At 44.4% G+C, this 15,568-nt stretch overlaps 1 protein-coding gene across 3 annotated transcripts in view; it reads right to left on the bottom strand.

Annotated features, from left to right (window-relative positions):
- The window catches only part of ADCY2 (adenylate cyclase 2), a 441,756-nt gene that overhangs the window by 314,146 nt on the left and 112,042 nt on the right, over positions 1-15,568 (bottom strand). For 2 of the 3 annotated variants that reach the window (XM_070476469.1, XM_070476467.1), the window contains exon 3: positions 8,846-9,007. The exons of the other annotated variant lie outside the window; for it this stretch is intronic. In XM_070476469.1, coding sequence (XP_070332570.1) covers positions 8,846-9,007 — 162 coding nt within the window. The remainder of the gene's footprint in view (positions 1-8,845; positions 9,008-15,568) is intronic. 3 annotated transcript variants of the gene reach the window in all.

The following is a 15,568-nucleotide window of genomic DNA, read 5'->3' as shown; positions in this document are numbered from 1 at the left end:
CATTTAGACTTGGCAGGAGACATTACCCCTGCTGCTGCTGTCCACTGGACTGGCCAGGCTGACAGCAGGTTCTTCCTTATACATCAGGTCATCTAATCAGCACCAAGGCCAGCAACTACCAAGGGAGGCTGGTGTTACTGCTGCCATTTCAGAGATGAGAAAACTGCATCAACTCAAGACTCAGGTCAAGTTTATGTGATGCTGTAGTTTGGTTCTCCAGGAAGCACATATGAAACACAGCTGAGTGTTTATCATTAAGTCCTCTTGGGATCAACCCCCAATCAGAGGGAAGGACTGGGGAACTGATAGAGGGAGACGCTGAGCTGGGATGCAGGTCTGACAACTCCAGACAGACTCACAGACATTCTGGAGCTGAAATTAGAATTGTCCTGCATTGGACCAAAAGGAGAGAGAACTTGTACCCCCACTCAATCAGTCATGGACGTGGGCCACCCATGGAAAGGCACGACCTTGGGCAGGCAGCTCTGTGAAGCTGAGGCAGCCCGGAGACTCAGATCTGAAAGTCTGCTGCTAACAATACCCTCAAAGGCTGAACAACCAGTCTTTCTTTGAGAAGGGATCTTGGTGGTCGATCTTTCAGTCCAAAATGTGCAGCTATGAAGTGGGAGAAACCAAATCCAAACCCATATTCCATCTGAGACCAAAGTGCTCTCTCTGTCCACCATCCCCTATTCTCAGCTGTGTCAAGACTCTCAGGAGCTGCTGAGCAGCCCACAAGTGACGAACCCAGAGTCTGACCAGCAGGATCTCACAGCTCCCAGTGATAATCACTCAGTCGTGTCTGACTCTGCGATCCCATGCCCTGTAGCCCACCAGGCTTCTCTGTCTATGGGATTATCCGGGCAAGAATACTGGACTGGGTTGCCATTCCCTTCTCCAGGGGATCTTCCTGACCCAGGGATCAAACCCGCATCTCCTGCACGTCCTGCATGGCAGGACGATTCTTTACCTTTTGCGTCAGTGGGGAAGTTCAGGAGGTTGCTGAGTGGAGTTTAATTGAACTGGCTTGACTCCAGCTGGGACCTCCTTCTCACCAGGTACTGTGAACCTGAAAGTGAAACTCTTGGGGGAAGTAAAAATTGATGTATATTATTCTTATAGAAGCCACGCTATGATTATTGATGCAAAAATGCTTACAAAGTATTAATACATCCCCTTCTTCTGCTCCCAGCTTGCCTGGTCTGCTACACTTCAATAACATAAAGAGGATGTTGTAAGTCTATCACCATGCAGTTATTATTAACACTCTGTTTACTACCTGGTGTCCCTCGTGGTGCTAGTGATAAAGAATCCTCTTGCCAATGCAGGAGACATAAGAGACCTAGGTTCGATCCCTGGGCCGAGAAGATTCCCTCAAGGAGGAAACGGCAACCCACTCCAGTATTCTTTCCTGGAGAATCCCAGGGACAGAGGAGCCTGACGGGCTACAGTTCACGGGGTCACAAAAAGTTGGACATGACTGAGTGTCTGAGCATTACTAACTGATGCATTAACCATGAACTCGGCCCAGTTAAATCCTTTTCATTTATCATCTCATTTAATCATCTCTGCTGCCCTAGAAAAAAGTCATCATCATTAGTCTCACTTTACATATAACTAAGAGCATCTCCAACCCGTCTCTCCTTGAGTTGTCTCCCCGTGACTATGTGTACATCCTCTCTCCACTGTACCAACTCCTTGGGCTGCTCTCTACTCTTTAAAGAGATAGCTTAGAACCACAGGAAAGTTCTCCCCTAAGTCCAGCTGCAGATATATTATTCTCTCAAGTTCACACAACTTAATAGGTTCAACATTTGTCCTGGAAGTATAAATCTGTCTTGTGTGACTCCCCATAGGGGTGGCTGAGTTTTCCATTGTCCTTTAAGGGTTTTAAATAGCACCACTGATGGTTCAAAACTAGAAATCAGTATCTTTCATCAAAAATAAACATTCGAAACAGACAGAGCCTCAGATCTTTGTATATCATGTAACAAAAATGCATGGGTTTGTGAAAGTACTAGGAATGCCACCTGTTAAGATGTCAGTCAGTGGAATGTGCCATTCAGCCAACACTTAATCAGTCTCTAATGATGAGTCTCATTTGGCATGAATCCATTGCTTTGAATGAACAGAAAGCACAGAACTCAGATGACAAGTTCAAGAAGAGGACAGAGACAGCTCTGGGGTGATTGATGGCATTTTTCATTTTTAGAGAAACCCTTCTTTTTTATGCTCCTTTGATCAAATCTCTGAGACAAACTTAAAGTCTGACAGGGCTTCCCTTCACCTGTTTCTTCTATCCCTTCCCCCAAAACAGGCTCACAAATTTTGGAAAATAAACCTGAGTCTCACTCCATCATTACAGTCAAATGATTGTCAACATGAAGCCTCTCTGTTTCACACTCTTTTTTATTGAAGTGCAGTTGATTTACAATGTTGTGTCAATTTCAGGGGTATAGCAAAGTGATTCAGTTCATAAACTTTTTTTTCATATTCTTTTCCATTATAGGTTGTTACAAGATATTGAACATAGTTCCCTGTGCTATACAGTAGGTCCTTATTGGTTATCTATTTTATACATGGGGCTGCCCTCATAGCTCAGTCATTAAAGAATCTGCCTGCAATGCAGGAGACCTGGGTTCAATTACTGGATTGGGAAGATCCCCTGGAGAAGGAAACAGCTACCCACTCCAGTATTTTTGCCTGGAGAATCCCATGGACAGAGGAGCGTGGCGGGCTATAGTCCATGGGGTCGCAAGAGTCAGACATGACTTAGCGACTAAACTACTAGTATATAGCTGTTAATCCCAAACTCCTAACTTATTCCTCCCTCTCCTCCTTCCCTTTGGTAACCATAGTTTGATTTCTATGTCTGTGAGCCTATTTCTGTTTTGTAAATAAGCTCATTTATGTTATTTTTTTTCAGATTCCACATGTAAGTGGTATCATAACTTAGTTAGCATGATAATCTCTAGGTCCATCCATGCTGCTGTGAACGTAAAAAGATGAAATATCTTTTTCATGGCAGAGGCATATTCCATTGTATACATGGACCACATCTTCTTTACCCACTCATCTGTGAATGGACAAGGACGTTGTTTCCATGTCTTGGCTATTGCAAGGAGTACTGCAATGGATACCGGGGTGCGTGTACTTTTTTGAATTGTAGTTTTTGCCTGATAAATGCCCAGGAGTGGGACTGCTGGATCATGTGGTAGCTCTATTTTTAGTTTCCTAAGGAACCTCAGTATTGTTCTCCACAGTGGCTGTACCAGTTTCCAATCCCACCAACAGTGTAGGAGGGTTCCCTCAAACGTCCTGAAAATTGCCAGAGCATTTTTAAATGATTTGGCATCCTGCAGGGGAGTGCTTATTTCTATTCTGCTCTTCACTTTTCCTACCAAACTCTCTGATGGGATGATGGTGTGAAGTTCCTGCCACTGAGAGGAGAATGGGGCTGATTTGTCCAGCTGGGGGAAGGATGGAAATGTGAAACCAGGGCAGAACTGTGAAGTGCATCTTGGTTTGCTTTAAGGCTTAATCACATTAGGTATTTTTCTGTTTCTACTTCTTCTCTTTGCTTACCCCACTCCTTCCAAATTACAATGTCTCTAGAACGGATAAAGGAGCACCTGTTCAAATGGCCTATGGATCATGCTCAATCAACAGCTGATGCTACACAAAATGAACAGTGATACAGTCTCTTCCCCCCCTCCCCTGCCCTGTGGAATATATTAATATCACGAGCTTCTCTAAAGATAAACAGTAGGAATGGAGTTCCAAATTCCTAACAATTATTTTCTTCCATAGCCAGAAACTGGGCAGCTGGTAACCTGCTGTCTTTCCTTTGAGTTCCTCAGATTAGATCCTAAATACAATTTAATTCCAGACTCCAATACACAGTTCCTGAATTATACTGGAAAAGAGTCAGTTATGTAACAAATCTGCATTACTCCCAACTGCACACGTGCCAGAGATAACAGGCTACATTTTCTAGTTTAGGTCCAAACTAAAATGTTTTAAATTGTGTCACAACTTATAAAGTATGCACTGCATGAAAGTATATAATTCCTCTGAAAAATGAGTAATCCTGTTGGAAAATCAGTAAGCACTGTTTAGCTTATCTTCTTTAATAAATATGGATTCTCACATAACCTGCTTGCAAAAGAAATCTATATTCAAATTCCTCCCTCTCTCACGGGAAATTAAAACATACAGAAAATGAAAATTCAAACTGTGTTAGGAAGACCCCGGACATGAAAATGTAAGAAACTTGAGTAAATTTCAAACACAATATGCAATATTGTTAATGTGTAAATAGGGATATTTGGAAAGTCCTTGAGGATGGCTCAGTATCCTGTTGTTGGCAACGCTGATCTAAAGTTCAGCAAAAGAAAGTCAGACATGATACACATATACAGAATGAAGTAAGTGTACATAAGGGCAGGCTGCAGGCTGGACCAGGCTCCTGACTGATGCACTAGCTGACCTGTCTAGGGGGCAAGACCCCTTCCCCGCTTCCTCATCTTGCCTAATGGTTGCCTAACTGCCACCCTGCCAAGGTCCAAGCCAGGGTAGGCACCATGGCATGACGGGGGAGGTTTCATGTCATTTTCTGAGCCTCAGTTTCCTTTTGCTTTGATATAACCATAAGCCAAAATAAAAAAAAGACTCCTTGCTGCTTTTATGAAACTTTCAGGCAAATGCATGCTATCCTACTGATACAGATAAAATCTGTATTTTCGTGTTAATCAGGAATTGTAAAGGACTTTTGCTGCCTATTCTAAGTTTATGATAGACAAAGTATCCTTTTTTAGACAGACAGTACAAAATGGGCTTCTCTGTAAGTCTTCTCATATGGAAACCACGTATTTCATTTTTTATTAAGGGAATCTAGAGTCCCTTAAAAAAATCTCAGATTCCAGAAAAACTCTTCTTTGATATCTGGTTCGGAAATAAAAGACAGAAAAGACTTAGAAGAAAAGGGGCCAAGAGCGGTGCACAGGAAACCTCCAAGAGGAAGCGAAAAACATGTCTTCTTCTTCCACAGTCACGTCTGTCCAGAATGTACCCGCTGTCTTCCTCTTCCTGGCCCAGTCCCTTCCGGTTCCGTTCCTGTCCTTCTCCTTCCGGCCTGAATAACCGAGGGCCCAGCCCTCAGGTGAGGCGCTGCCAAGACGCATCTTTACCAACAGGTGATGCAGGAAGGAAGCCAAGCCCGCCCAGGTGACAAAGCTGGGCTGGGAGCGCAGGGTATCTGCACGGGCAAGTCAAGTACAGGGCATGGAGCCTCAGACGGGGGAGGGCAGCCTCACGTGGACAGGGTGTCGGAGCCCGGCAGGGGACGGCGCACGGGGAGGGTGAAGGGAGCGAAGCTGGGCCAAGTGACCGGGAGGGGGAGGGGCTGACAGTTGAAACAGCAGGCTGGTCGCACACACAGTTTCATGGAATAAATAAATACATTAAGAATCACGAGAGCTAAATATTTTTCACTGTTGGTCAAGAGAACCTCAGTGGAAAGACAGAAAACTGGCCGGAGATGTACACTGGATTGGAAATGGAGGCATCATCGTGAAGTCACGGTGTTTCACATGTCAGCAGATATGAGAATTAACTGAGGATAGAGCATGCGGCCTCGCCTTGGAGTGCTGACTCTCCAACGGCAATGGAAGGACCAAAAGCCCAGATCTTGCCGCGAAATGTTATTCTTCACCAAAGAGACCCAGGGCTCCTTGGGGAGATGGCTGACTTCAGAGCCAGGCCAGAGAGGGCACAAGAGCAGACCAAAATAACTTGTGCTGGGAATTGAGGAAATGCTCAAAGAATCACAGGACAAGTCAAAGGTACAGCTCCGAGGGGCATCAGACAAGTCAAAGGTCTGAGGCCACATGAGCATCAAAATGGGGCTTCCCCAGTGACTCATGGGGCAAAGAATCCACCTGCAATGCACGAGACATAGGAGATGTGGGTTCAATCCCTGGGTCGGGAAGATTCCCTGGAGGAGGAGATGACAACCCACTCCAGTAGTTTAGGCTGGAAAATTCCAAGAAAAGAGGAGCCTGGAGAACTACAATCCAGAGGGTAGCAGAGAGTCAGACATGACTGAGTGACTAATACTTTCACTTCCACATACCATCAATGGATTGCCAATGTCCAAAAAATAAAATGAAACAAAAAATGATTAGTAGGGACCCATGTTAAATAAGTGCACTGCTTCTTTGGAGCATTAAAGGTAAGGTGATGCTAATCATCAGGGATGGGATGTTATTGTTTAGTTGCTCAGTCATGTGTGACTTTTTTCCAATCCCATGGTCTGCAAAGGTTCATATATCTGTGGAATTTCCCAGGCAAGAACACTGGCATGGGTTGCCATTCCCTTCTCTAGGGAACCTTCTTGACCCAAGGATCAAACCCAGATGTTCTGCATTGGCAAGAGGATTCTTAACCACTGAGCCACCTGGGAAGCCCCCTGGATGGGTACCTTTTTCTTTATATCAGAGCAATAATCTTTATTTTAAATAGTTTTGCTTCAAACAATTACTCCAGAGCAATATAACTATCTACTCTACAGCATTCTGTCTTTTATACACTTTTCATAAAAGGGAGTCCATAAAATGTTTTCCTCACATCACAAACCAGTGTTATTTTTAGGTTCTATTTCTAGCAGTGGCCAAATGCACTTAAAACTCTTCTACTTCATTACTTTGATGTTTACCTATGAACCTTCCATTCGAAAGCCGTCGGCATATTCCGCTTTTCTCAGCTCTTGAAATCACTGTGAAATTGTTTCTGAGGGGCTGGAAACCTGACCTTTTATTCTTCTGTTCCTTTCAATGTTATGCTTATATGAAATACTATGGAATGAAGAATTTTTATTCTTTTGTTATTCTCGAATCATCCTATCTCTGCCTGTCCAGTGATAAGAAGTATTTTTCTTTGTTGGTTTTGGAAATTGAGAAAACAAAAACTTTAAGATTACATCCTTACCGTATTTTTTTAACCAATGCAAAAAAACAACTGTGCTTAAAAAAAAACTCAACACAGTACTTGATATCTAAAATATGCCAGGTTCTTTGCAAATCACTTCCTTTTTCCTTTTATTTTAACCCTATTTGACCCTTACAGGCAGGTGTCACGATCCTCATCTCCCAGATATCTTGTCTATTACATCTGCACCACCTGACACTTCCTTGATTCATGAAGCATCAGAAGAGACAGGTACAAAATGTTCAAAGGATGTGTTCCAAGGTGACCCGAGACCAGGAAGATGCTGTGAGCTGGGAAATATGTCTGTGTGCCCTGTTGCCTGTGTAACCAGGACTTTCCTGCAGTGATTTTTATAGTGTAAACTGGCAAAGTGAATTGTTATTGTTACATAATATTATTACGTAAATTATTATGTACTCATTCCTACATAAAACATACCCATCACCCTGACCTGCATGCGACCACCTAAGGTGAAGCTGAATGATTCTACTTAATGGAAGATGAAAGAATGGAATTTATGGGAGGAATGCCCCATGAATATCCTCATGGGAGGCTCTGAAATGCAGGAAAAAAAAAAAAAAAACAAGTAAAAGCTGGGGCAGAACTCAGGTAAAAAGGAGCATTTCTTTCGCCTCTTCCCAGGCATGGCTGGATTATTTCTTCTTTTCATAAAACACCCACCTTCTTTCTTTCATTTGATTAGTTACTGACCAGCCACTGTGTGTGTCTCTGGAGATGCAGGTTACTGATAAGTGTCTACTCTGCTCGGTCACAGGGAAGAAAGTGTTTCCTCCACTCCCTGGAGTGGACCGTTCTTAGTAAAATCCAAACAAGTCTTTGTGAAGCTGACACCCGCAGTGCTGTCAGGAGCTTCACCCTCACTCAGTGCCCACAAAGGACATCTCACAAATGCTCAGGCTACTTTTAATGAATGTTTGTTATGAGCACTAGGAGAGGACTATTGAGAAAAGGGGTCCCTGGAAAGCTTTCCAACTAAGAGCAATTATTACAGACCCAAGGGTAAGCCTCCATTTCCATCTCAAGTTTCCAAATAAAACGCTCCACCGAGTGAAGGACAAACTGGTTTCTCAGACCCACAGGGCTCAAGAGACCCACATCTAAAACCCCCCTTTCAACAACAGTGCTGTTCATAGCCACTCCTCTCAAATCCACTGCGTTTTGAACATAGGCTGCATCTGTTACATTTGATTCCAACAGAGCAGAATAAAACATGCTTTTTATAGGTAAAAAAAGAGACTGTTAAGAATAAGCCCAAACCACTGCCCCTCGTGTTTACAGATGTACACAACAGGAAATTAAATGGCTTTTTAAATGCTTTCAACTAATTAAATAGAAATGCTTTGTGGAAACACCATTTAGCAGTAAAGCTAACTTTTCTGCTGAAGCATTTTAAGAAACTATTTTGTATGTCCTTGGACTTGCCAGAGGATTAAGAAATAGAGAACTCTTTTGTCCTCTATAAAGACGGGGTTTTGGATATCTCTCAGAGAGGGAGATGGGAGGGAATCATGAATTTAATTATATAAGTTGCTTCACTCTAAAAATAAGAGTGCTAAATTATAATGCATAGTAACAGCTTTTAACAATCAAATCAGCAAAGTGGAACCGCCATTTCCAATTTCGCCATTGCCGATTGCTAAGTGACTGCCGATTCCACCCGCAGAGAGACGGGGGGACCTGGCCACCCATTAGCAATACTCAGAGTCAGCACCAGAGAGCAGAGCTGGAGCACCTGCCAGGCACCAGCCGACAGTCACACCTCAAGCAGGCGTGCGGCACTGGCCCCATCCCCGGAGGGACGGGGAAGGTCACCGTGCGGAGGCGGAGATGCACCTACCTGCCAGACCAGGTGCTCCTCAGCCCCCGGCGATGCAGACAGGCAGACGCTCAGCACAACGGTGTGAGAAGAGGAGGTGAGCACGCTGGCGATGACGGCATCCCGCATGTTGAAGGGCAGCATGGTGTACACCACGAAGATGATGAAGAGGAAGAAGGAGACCTGAGGTGGGGGAGAAGGGTGGTGAGAGTCACACAGCGTCGCTGCTCCTAAGGCTCCCTCTCACCTTCCCATCACAGGCTTCACAGGCCCCCAGGAGTCACAGCCATTCAAGAAACACTGTTCCGATAGAACAAGGAGGCATGTGCAAATACATCCACTGGGTCCCAAGAAAGGACTGACTGTTGTGATGGAAGGGGGGGAAAAAGGGTTCTTTTTCAAAATTTGGGGATTTCTAGTTCTGACATCTGAATCACTGCAGACATGAGGTGAGTCTGAGCACCTCGTGGGCATGGATGCAAAGCTGGTTCTAAACTCTCAGGGCTTAGTATCTGTGCTTTAGAACATGTATCAGGACTCTTTACATTTTTTATCACAGCATCTTAAGAAGAGACCCAAGGAGAGTGGATGGCTGCCATCTGTGGGGAGTCAGCTCTTTGAAGTAGACGCAAAGAGCAGGAATATGAAATTAACAAGATAAAGCAGCTCAGAGGCAATTCCCCTGGAGGGAATATCAAAGATTAAATATACAATTACTATATGACCCAGCAATTCCATTCCTAAATGTATACCGTAGAGAACTGAAAACAAGTACTCAAACAAATACATGTACACACGTGCTCATAACAGCACTATCCACAATACTCAAAAGAAGGAAACAACACAAATGTTCATCTACGGATGAAAGGATAAATGACATGTGGTCCATGCACACAATGGAATACTATCCAACCCTGAAAAGGAAGACAGTACTGATACAGGCTACAATGTGGATGAATCTCAAAACCAGTAGGTTAGGTAAAGACAGCTGGGGCAAAAGACCCCGTACTGTATGATCCCACTTACAGGAAGCATCCAGAATAAGTAAATTTATATACAGAAAGCAGATTGGTGGTTTTTAGGGGCTGTGGCAAGGAGGAATGGGAATTAACTTCTCAACAGGAAAAGGGCTTGATGAGAATGTTCTAGAAACTAGACAGAGCTGGATATTGCACACTGTGAATGCATTAAAAAACCACTGAATTCTTTCCTTTAAAGTGGCTAATTTATGTCATGTGAATGTCACCTCAATAAAAAAAAAATCAATGTGAAACAGCTTAGAGGAAAGTTTGGAATGAAAAAGAAAATGGTTTAGTAGGTAATAAAACAGGCCATTTTCATTACAAAAGCAGCAGAACATCAAAAGCGATAAAAAGGTGATAAATCAAGTGGAAAAGAGACCAGACCAAGGTCAGAAAAACAGGGAGCATGAGGATTTGGTGAGCTTCATTCAGCACACAGGTCTTCACTCAAAAAAGCAAGTGAGGCCAAGGAAAGAGCTTGTCCCACTTTTACAGGATGACCCAGGTTACTTTGATTTTGATGTTTAGTTACTCAGTTGTGTTTGACTCTTTGCAACCCCATGGACGGTAGCCCACCAGGCTCCTCTGTCCATGAGATTTCCCAGGCAAGAATACTGGAGTGGGTTGCCATTTCCTTCTCCAGGAGGTCTTCCCAACCCAGGGATGGAACGTGAGTCTCCTGCATCTCCTGTATTGGCTGGTGGATTCTTTACTGCTGAGCCACCAGGGACGCCCTCGGGTTACTTTAAGGAATCCTGAAGCCCAACAGAGTGGGAAGAACTTAAGAGCCGGGGCAGAGCTGTTCTGCTGGAGTTCGGATGGTGTGAATTCACATGAAGGACATGGACAAAATTCTCTGCTCTGGATTTAACAAAGAGAAGCCTGCGTGGACACCAGGTTTGATTCCCCTCCTGCACAGTCACGGGAGCTTGTAACACGCATTACAATCAAAAGGTAACTGTGCAGATTCTGTTAGGCAGGGTGTCAGCCTCAGCACTACTGACACCTGAGGCTGGAGAATTCTTCATGATGGACACTGTGCACTGCAGGATATGTTAGCAGCATCCACGGCCTTGACCCACTAGATGCCAATAACATTCCACCTTCAAAGCTGTGACGATTGAACACGTCTCCTGCCCTCGTTAAGAGTCTTCCAGGGCATAACACTGCCCTGGATGAGAACCACTAAGCTACAGGGGAAAGTTTTTCTCAAGAATGAGAAAAACAACTGCTGCCCAATCCCAGCTCAGTGAGAAAATTAAGCCTCCTTTGGAATCCCTAGTATCCAGCAACTTTACAGGAAAGACTTTCAATCAAGGTATTTTTATTTCTACACATAGGATTTATGCCAAACCCTTATATCCTATGTGTGTGCTAAGTCACTTCAGTTGTGTCCGACTCTGCAACCCTAAGGACCATAGCCTGCCAGGCTCCTCTGTCCATTGGATTCTCCAGGCAAGAACACTGGAGCAGGCTGCCATGCTATAAGAGGTATTAAACAAATGTGTTCAGCTATCAAAGTTGACAATTACAAAAGACAACCTCTTCGCCAACTACATGTTTTTCTTCTAATGTAAAATTCTTTAGCATTTCTTTGAAATTAACAAAACTTTTGAACAGCTTAATTTTGGACAGCTTTTAAACTCCAATGTGGTTTCAATTAATACACACTCTGCTAACAGTTTGAGCTTTGAAATGCAAGCACTCGGCAAGCTTATCTGCAGTAACCAAATGGAAAAAATAGAGGCGGTTGGTTTTCCCAATACATATGGTTGCTCCTGTTATTCACTTTTGGATGACAAAATGAAACTGTTAAAGGTCAATTAAGCAAGCCATATTCAATTAAGTTTTGGATTTTAGTGGCAGCATTTCAGGAGCCAAGTTTTGGGAGCTCAGTGAGTGATGCCCAGCTGCATTCGGCAGACTAGAGGGAAAGAGCTTAGTACCGTTTCAAGACCCACGGTGGGGGCAGTCAGCAGTTTTTATTAATCCCAGAGGACTTTATTTTTTTTTTAGCCTGCTTTCCAAAACAACTTCAAATAGGGCCATGTGTAAAACCACAATGGATCTGGCACATCTACAAAAGTGGGAGGGTATAAACTCCAAAACGTTGAATGCAGGCACTTGGGTTTCCATGTTACCATGGGGACATTTCCACCACTGATTCCCCTTGGATATGTCTCTGTCCAGAGGCTGGAGAGAGAGAGAGGAGGACCAATCCAGCTCTGGACACTACACAGAAACCCACATGAGCACCGGACCTGAAGAGACAGCCCTCATCTCAACAGAATCATTTCGAGAGTTTCTCTTAACTCTGGTCCAGCATCCGCCTTTTGCAAGACATGAGTTATCTTCCCCCTGAAAGTCCACTTGACTTTCAAGCTCCACAAGTTTCAAACCAACTACGAGACTGTCCTTTATGTACTTAAACCTGTTCCTCTTACCTGATGACTCAGTTCGACTCAGGACGCCTTCCTCTCCAATCAACCCAGGCATCAACGTTTGAGAATCAGTTCTGACAATTCTACACATACATACTTTAAAAAAAAACCTTCTGACTACCGAACTCCAGCGTCTGGCACCTGACTGCTCCTCTCTGCTGTCACAGCCACCAGGCGGGCTGAAGACCTTTCCATTCAGTAAGAAACCCGCTTCCACAATTTCCCTCCCAACTCTCCCCAAGGTAAGCATCCTTCCTCCCTCCTGCCCATTCCACCCCGTCCTTCCCACTCCTGGCAACCATCAGGACTCTTTTCCAGACAGTTCTAGCTCTCCTCCTTCTCAGCACATGGTAGACATGCATTGAGCATTTCTTTGAAATTAGCTGAGGCCATGTGACTTGCTTTGACAAGTGAAGCATAACCAGAAATGATACGTGTCCTTTGTGGGTGGAAACTTTAAAAGCAAATGCACAGTTTCTCAAGTCCCTTCCCTCCTTGGCAATCGTGGAAACATGACATTGGATGGAGCTCCTCCCAGTCTTGGTCGCAAAGGAAGGACAGAGCCCCTCAATTGACCCACCTGGGTCTGTGGGCAAGTGAGTGAGCCATTACCCTTGATGCTGGCAAGACCTGGGTACCCCTAAGCACAGCCTGGATGGTCCTGACTGATACCAAGCTCATACAGACACACATACACACTTGCACACATGCACGCACGCACGCACATGAGAGGTTTTATTGATGGATTAAATGGGATGCTCTTATACGCATTACTCTGCAATTTGCTTTTATCGATATATACACCACAGGCATCTTTCCAAGCCTATCGTGTGAATACGTTATTTACTTTTTACCAGTAGCAAAATATCCCATAGAAATGGATGCACTGCATGACTCCAGAATTTCCTTACAGACCAGCCCTGCGGCATGATAGGAAGCCCTGATCCAACTGCTGCAGTAATGCTCTCACAGGTCTCCTTCCCACCAGAATCCCCCCTTCTTTAATCTGGCCCACATACAACTGCTGGACGCGCGATTCTGAGTGCAAAAGGCTGTTTGTGGTTTCCTTAGATGCACGCTTCCTTGGGCTCACCCTGTGCTCTGAACACTTCTCTCCAAGGTTTCTTGTGATCACAGAGTCACAAGGAAACCATATGGTCTGGAGGTGTTTTCATCCTCACCCCAACCCTGCTCCAGAAGCATCCTCTGCTCCGGCCCACCCAAACCATTCCCCCACCGTGAGCCTAGGGTACTTTTGCCTCTAGGTCTGCTGTTCCCCATTCTCAGATGGCCCTGTCACCTCTTCTTGGTTCGTTCAAATATCACCTCTTTCTAGATCCAGTGCATATACAGACTCTTTTATCGTTTCTCCAACAGTCTCCAGCGGCTCCCTATCTCACTCAGAGGCAACTCCCAAAGCCTGGCAACGTCCCGCCAGTCCTCCTGCAGCCGCGCTGCCCTCCTCTCTGCCAGCCCCTGCCTGCCCTTGCTGGGATCCAGCGTCTACAGCCTCCTGACTACTTCTGGGGCTTGCCAGGGATGCTGCTGTGGTCCCCCTCCAAGGCTCCCTCTTCCCGCTCAGGTCTTTGATCAAGTATCACTCTACCTACCACGCTTCCCCGCTGACTCAGACGGTAAAGAATCTGTCTGCAGGGCAGGACACCCGGGTTCAATCCCTGGGTCAGGAAGATCCCCTGGAGAAGGAAATGGCAACCCACTCCAGTACTCTTGCCTGGAAAATTCCATGTACAGAGGAGCCTGGTGGGCTACACCCCATGGGGTCGCAAAGAGTCACACTCGACTGAAGCAACTTTCACTTTCTCTTACCTACCCACCTTCGGGGACTGCCCTGCACAAAACAGCAACTCCACTCCTTCCACACCCTGGTCCTCGTCACCTGCTTTACTTGTTTATACCTATTTGTTGTTGCTAAGTTGCGTCTCACTCTTTGAGACCCTATGGACTGTAGCCCGCCAGGCTCCTTTGTCCATAGGATTCTTTAGGCAAGAATACTAGCGTGGGTTACCATTTCCTCCTCCAGTGTATCTTCCTGACCTGGGGATCGAATTCGTATCTACCGCTTCTCAGGCATTGGCAGGCAGATTCTTTACCACTGAGCCACCTGGGAAGCCCATAACACCAACAGTTCTGAATTTGTTCATTTTCTCCCTCAGTGAAGCTTAAATGACATCATAAGGGTAGGAACTTGTTTCACTCACCACATAGACACCAGTGCCGAGGCCCCCAGTGGTGGATACCTGGTAGGTGCTCCATGAATATGTGCTGTCTGCATGAAAACCTCTATTATACATCCCAATACGACCCCAACTACATTCACACTATTAGCATCTGCTCACTCCATGCATCTCTAAAGACATCTCCCCATCTTCCTTGATCCAACTGACCTTGCCATGAACTATGGCCATATTGAATTTTGAATGCTTATTTCTCTAAAGATCAATCACATTTAAACACTTAAGTGAACAGACATCTGTCAGATGCCAATGGCAGGCAACAGCAGACAATGGCTCGAACAGGAAATGGCCCCTGATCTCAGAGAAATTCCTATTCTACCACCAAGAGCCTTTGAGCCCTAGGGGGGGAAAAAATCTTACTGTAATGGCAGATTTTAGTAAAAACTGCCCAAGGAAAAGATAAAAATTTTGAATATATTGATATAATTGAGCCTTCTAGAAGGGAAGTTCTAAATTTAAAATAAAAATTTCCTCTTTGAATATGATTTCCATCCCAAAGGATTGCTGGCTTTGAGACTATTTATACAATTTATTAACTAGGAGCATCTCTGAAACTCTCTGGAACTGCATAACTATAAAACTAGTGAGAAATAGAAAAACAAAATATGCAAGTGATATTTATCTTTCCACCTAGACCAGTATTTTTTATCTTGTTCTTTGATCAGACCTTACATAAAATTACTTTGAGTGACTATCACCTTTTTTTTAGTGAGGATATATTTTTAATATAAAACAGTCTTTAACTGGGAAATCCTTAGTCACCGATTTTTACTGCTGGCCCACTTTTAGCTAGCTAGTGTGTTAAGGCTACTTTGCGTGTCCCTTTGATGACCACCCTGGTTTTCAAGTCTGACTTTCTCCTCTTTTTCCTCTTTCTTTCCCAAAGGAGAGGGGTTCAAATCTGTATATACAGATCTCCTATGTGTATGTGTATGCACACACACATGAAGGCATTATGCTGGTGAGATAAACCATACAAAGACACTGATGTGTATATATATATGATATCACTTCTGGGTGGAATGT

The sequence above is a fragment of the Odocoileus virginianus genome, chromosome 14, assembly GCF_023699985.2.
Source record: "Odocoileus virginianus isolate 20LAN1187 ecotype Illinois chromosome 14, Ovbor_1.2, whole genome shotgun sequence".
Taxonomy (NCBI): domain Eukaryota; kingdom Metazoa; phylum Chordata; class Mammalia; order Artiodactyla; family Cervidae; genus Odocoileus; species Odocoileus virginianus.
Note: the sequence above shows the minus strand (reverse complement) of the source record. Positions and strands in the feature narration are given on the sequence as shown.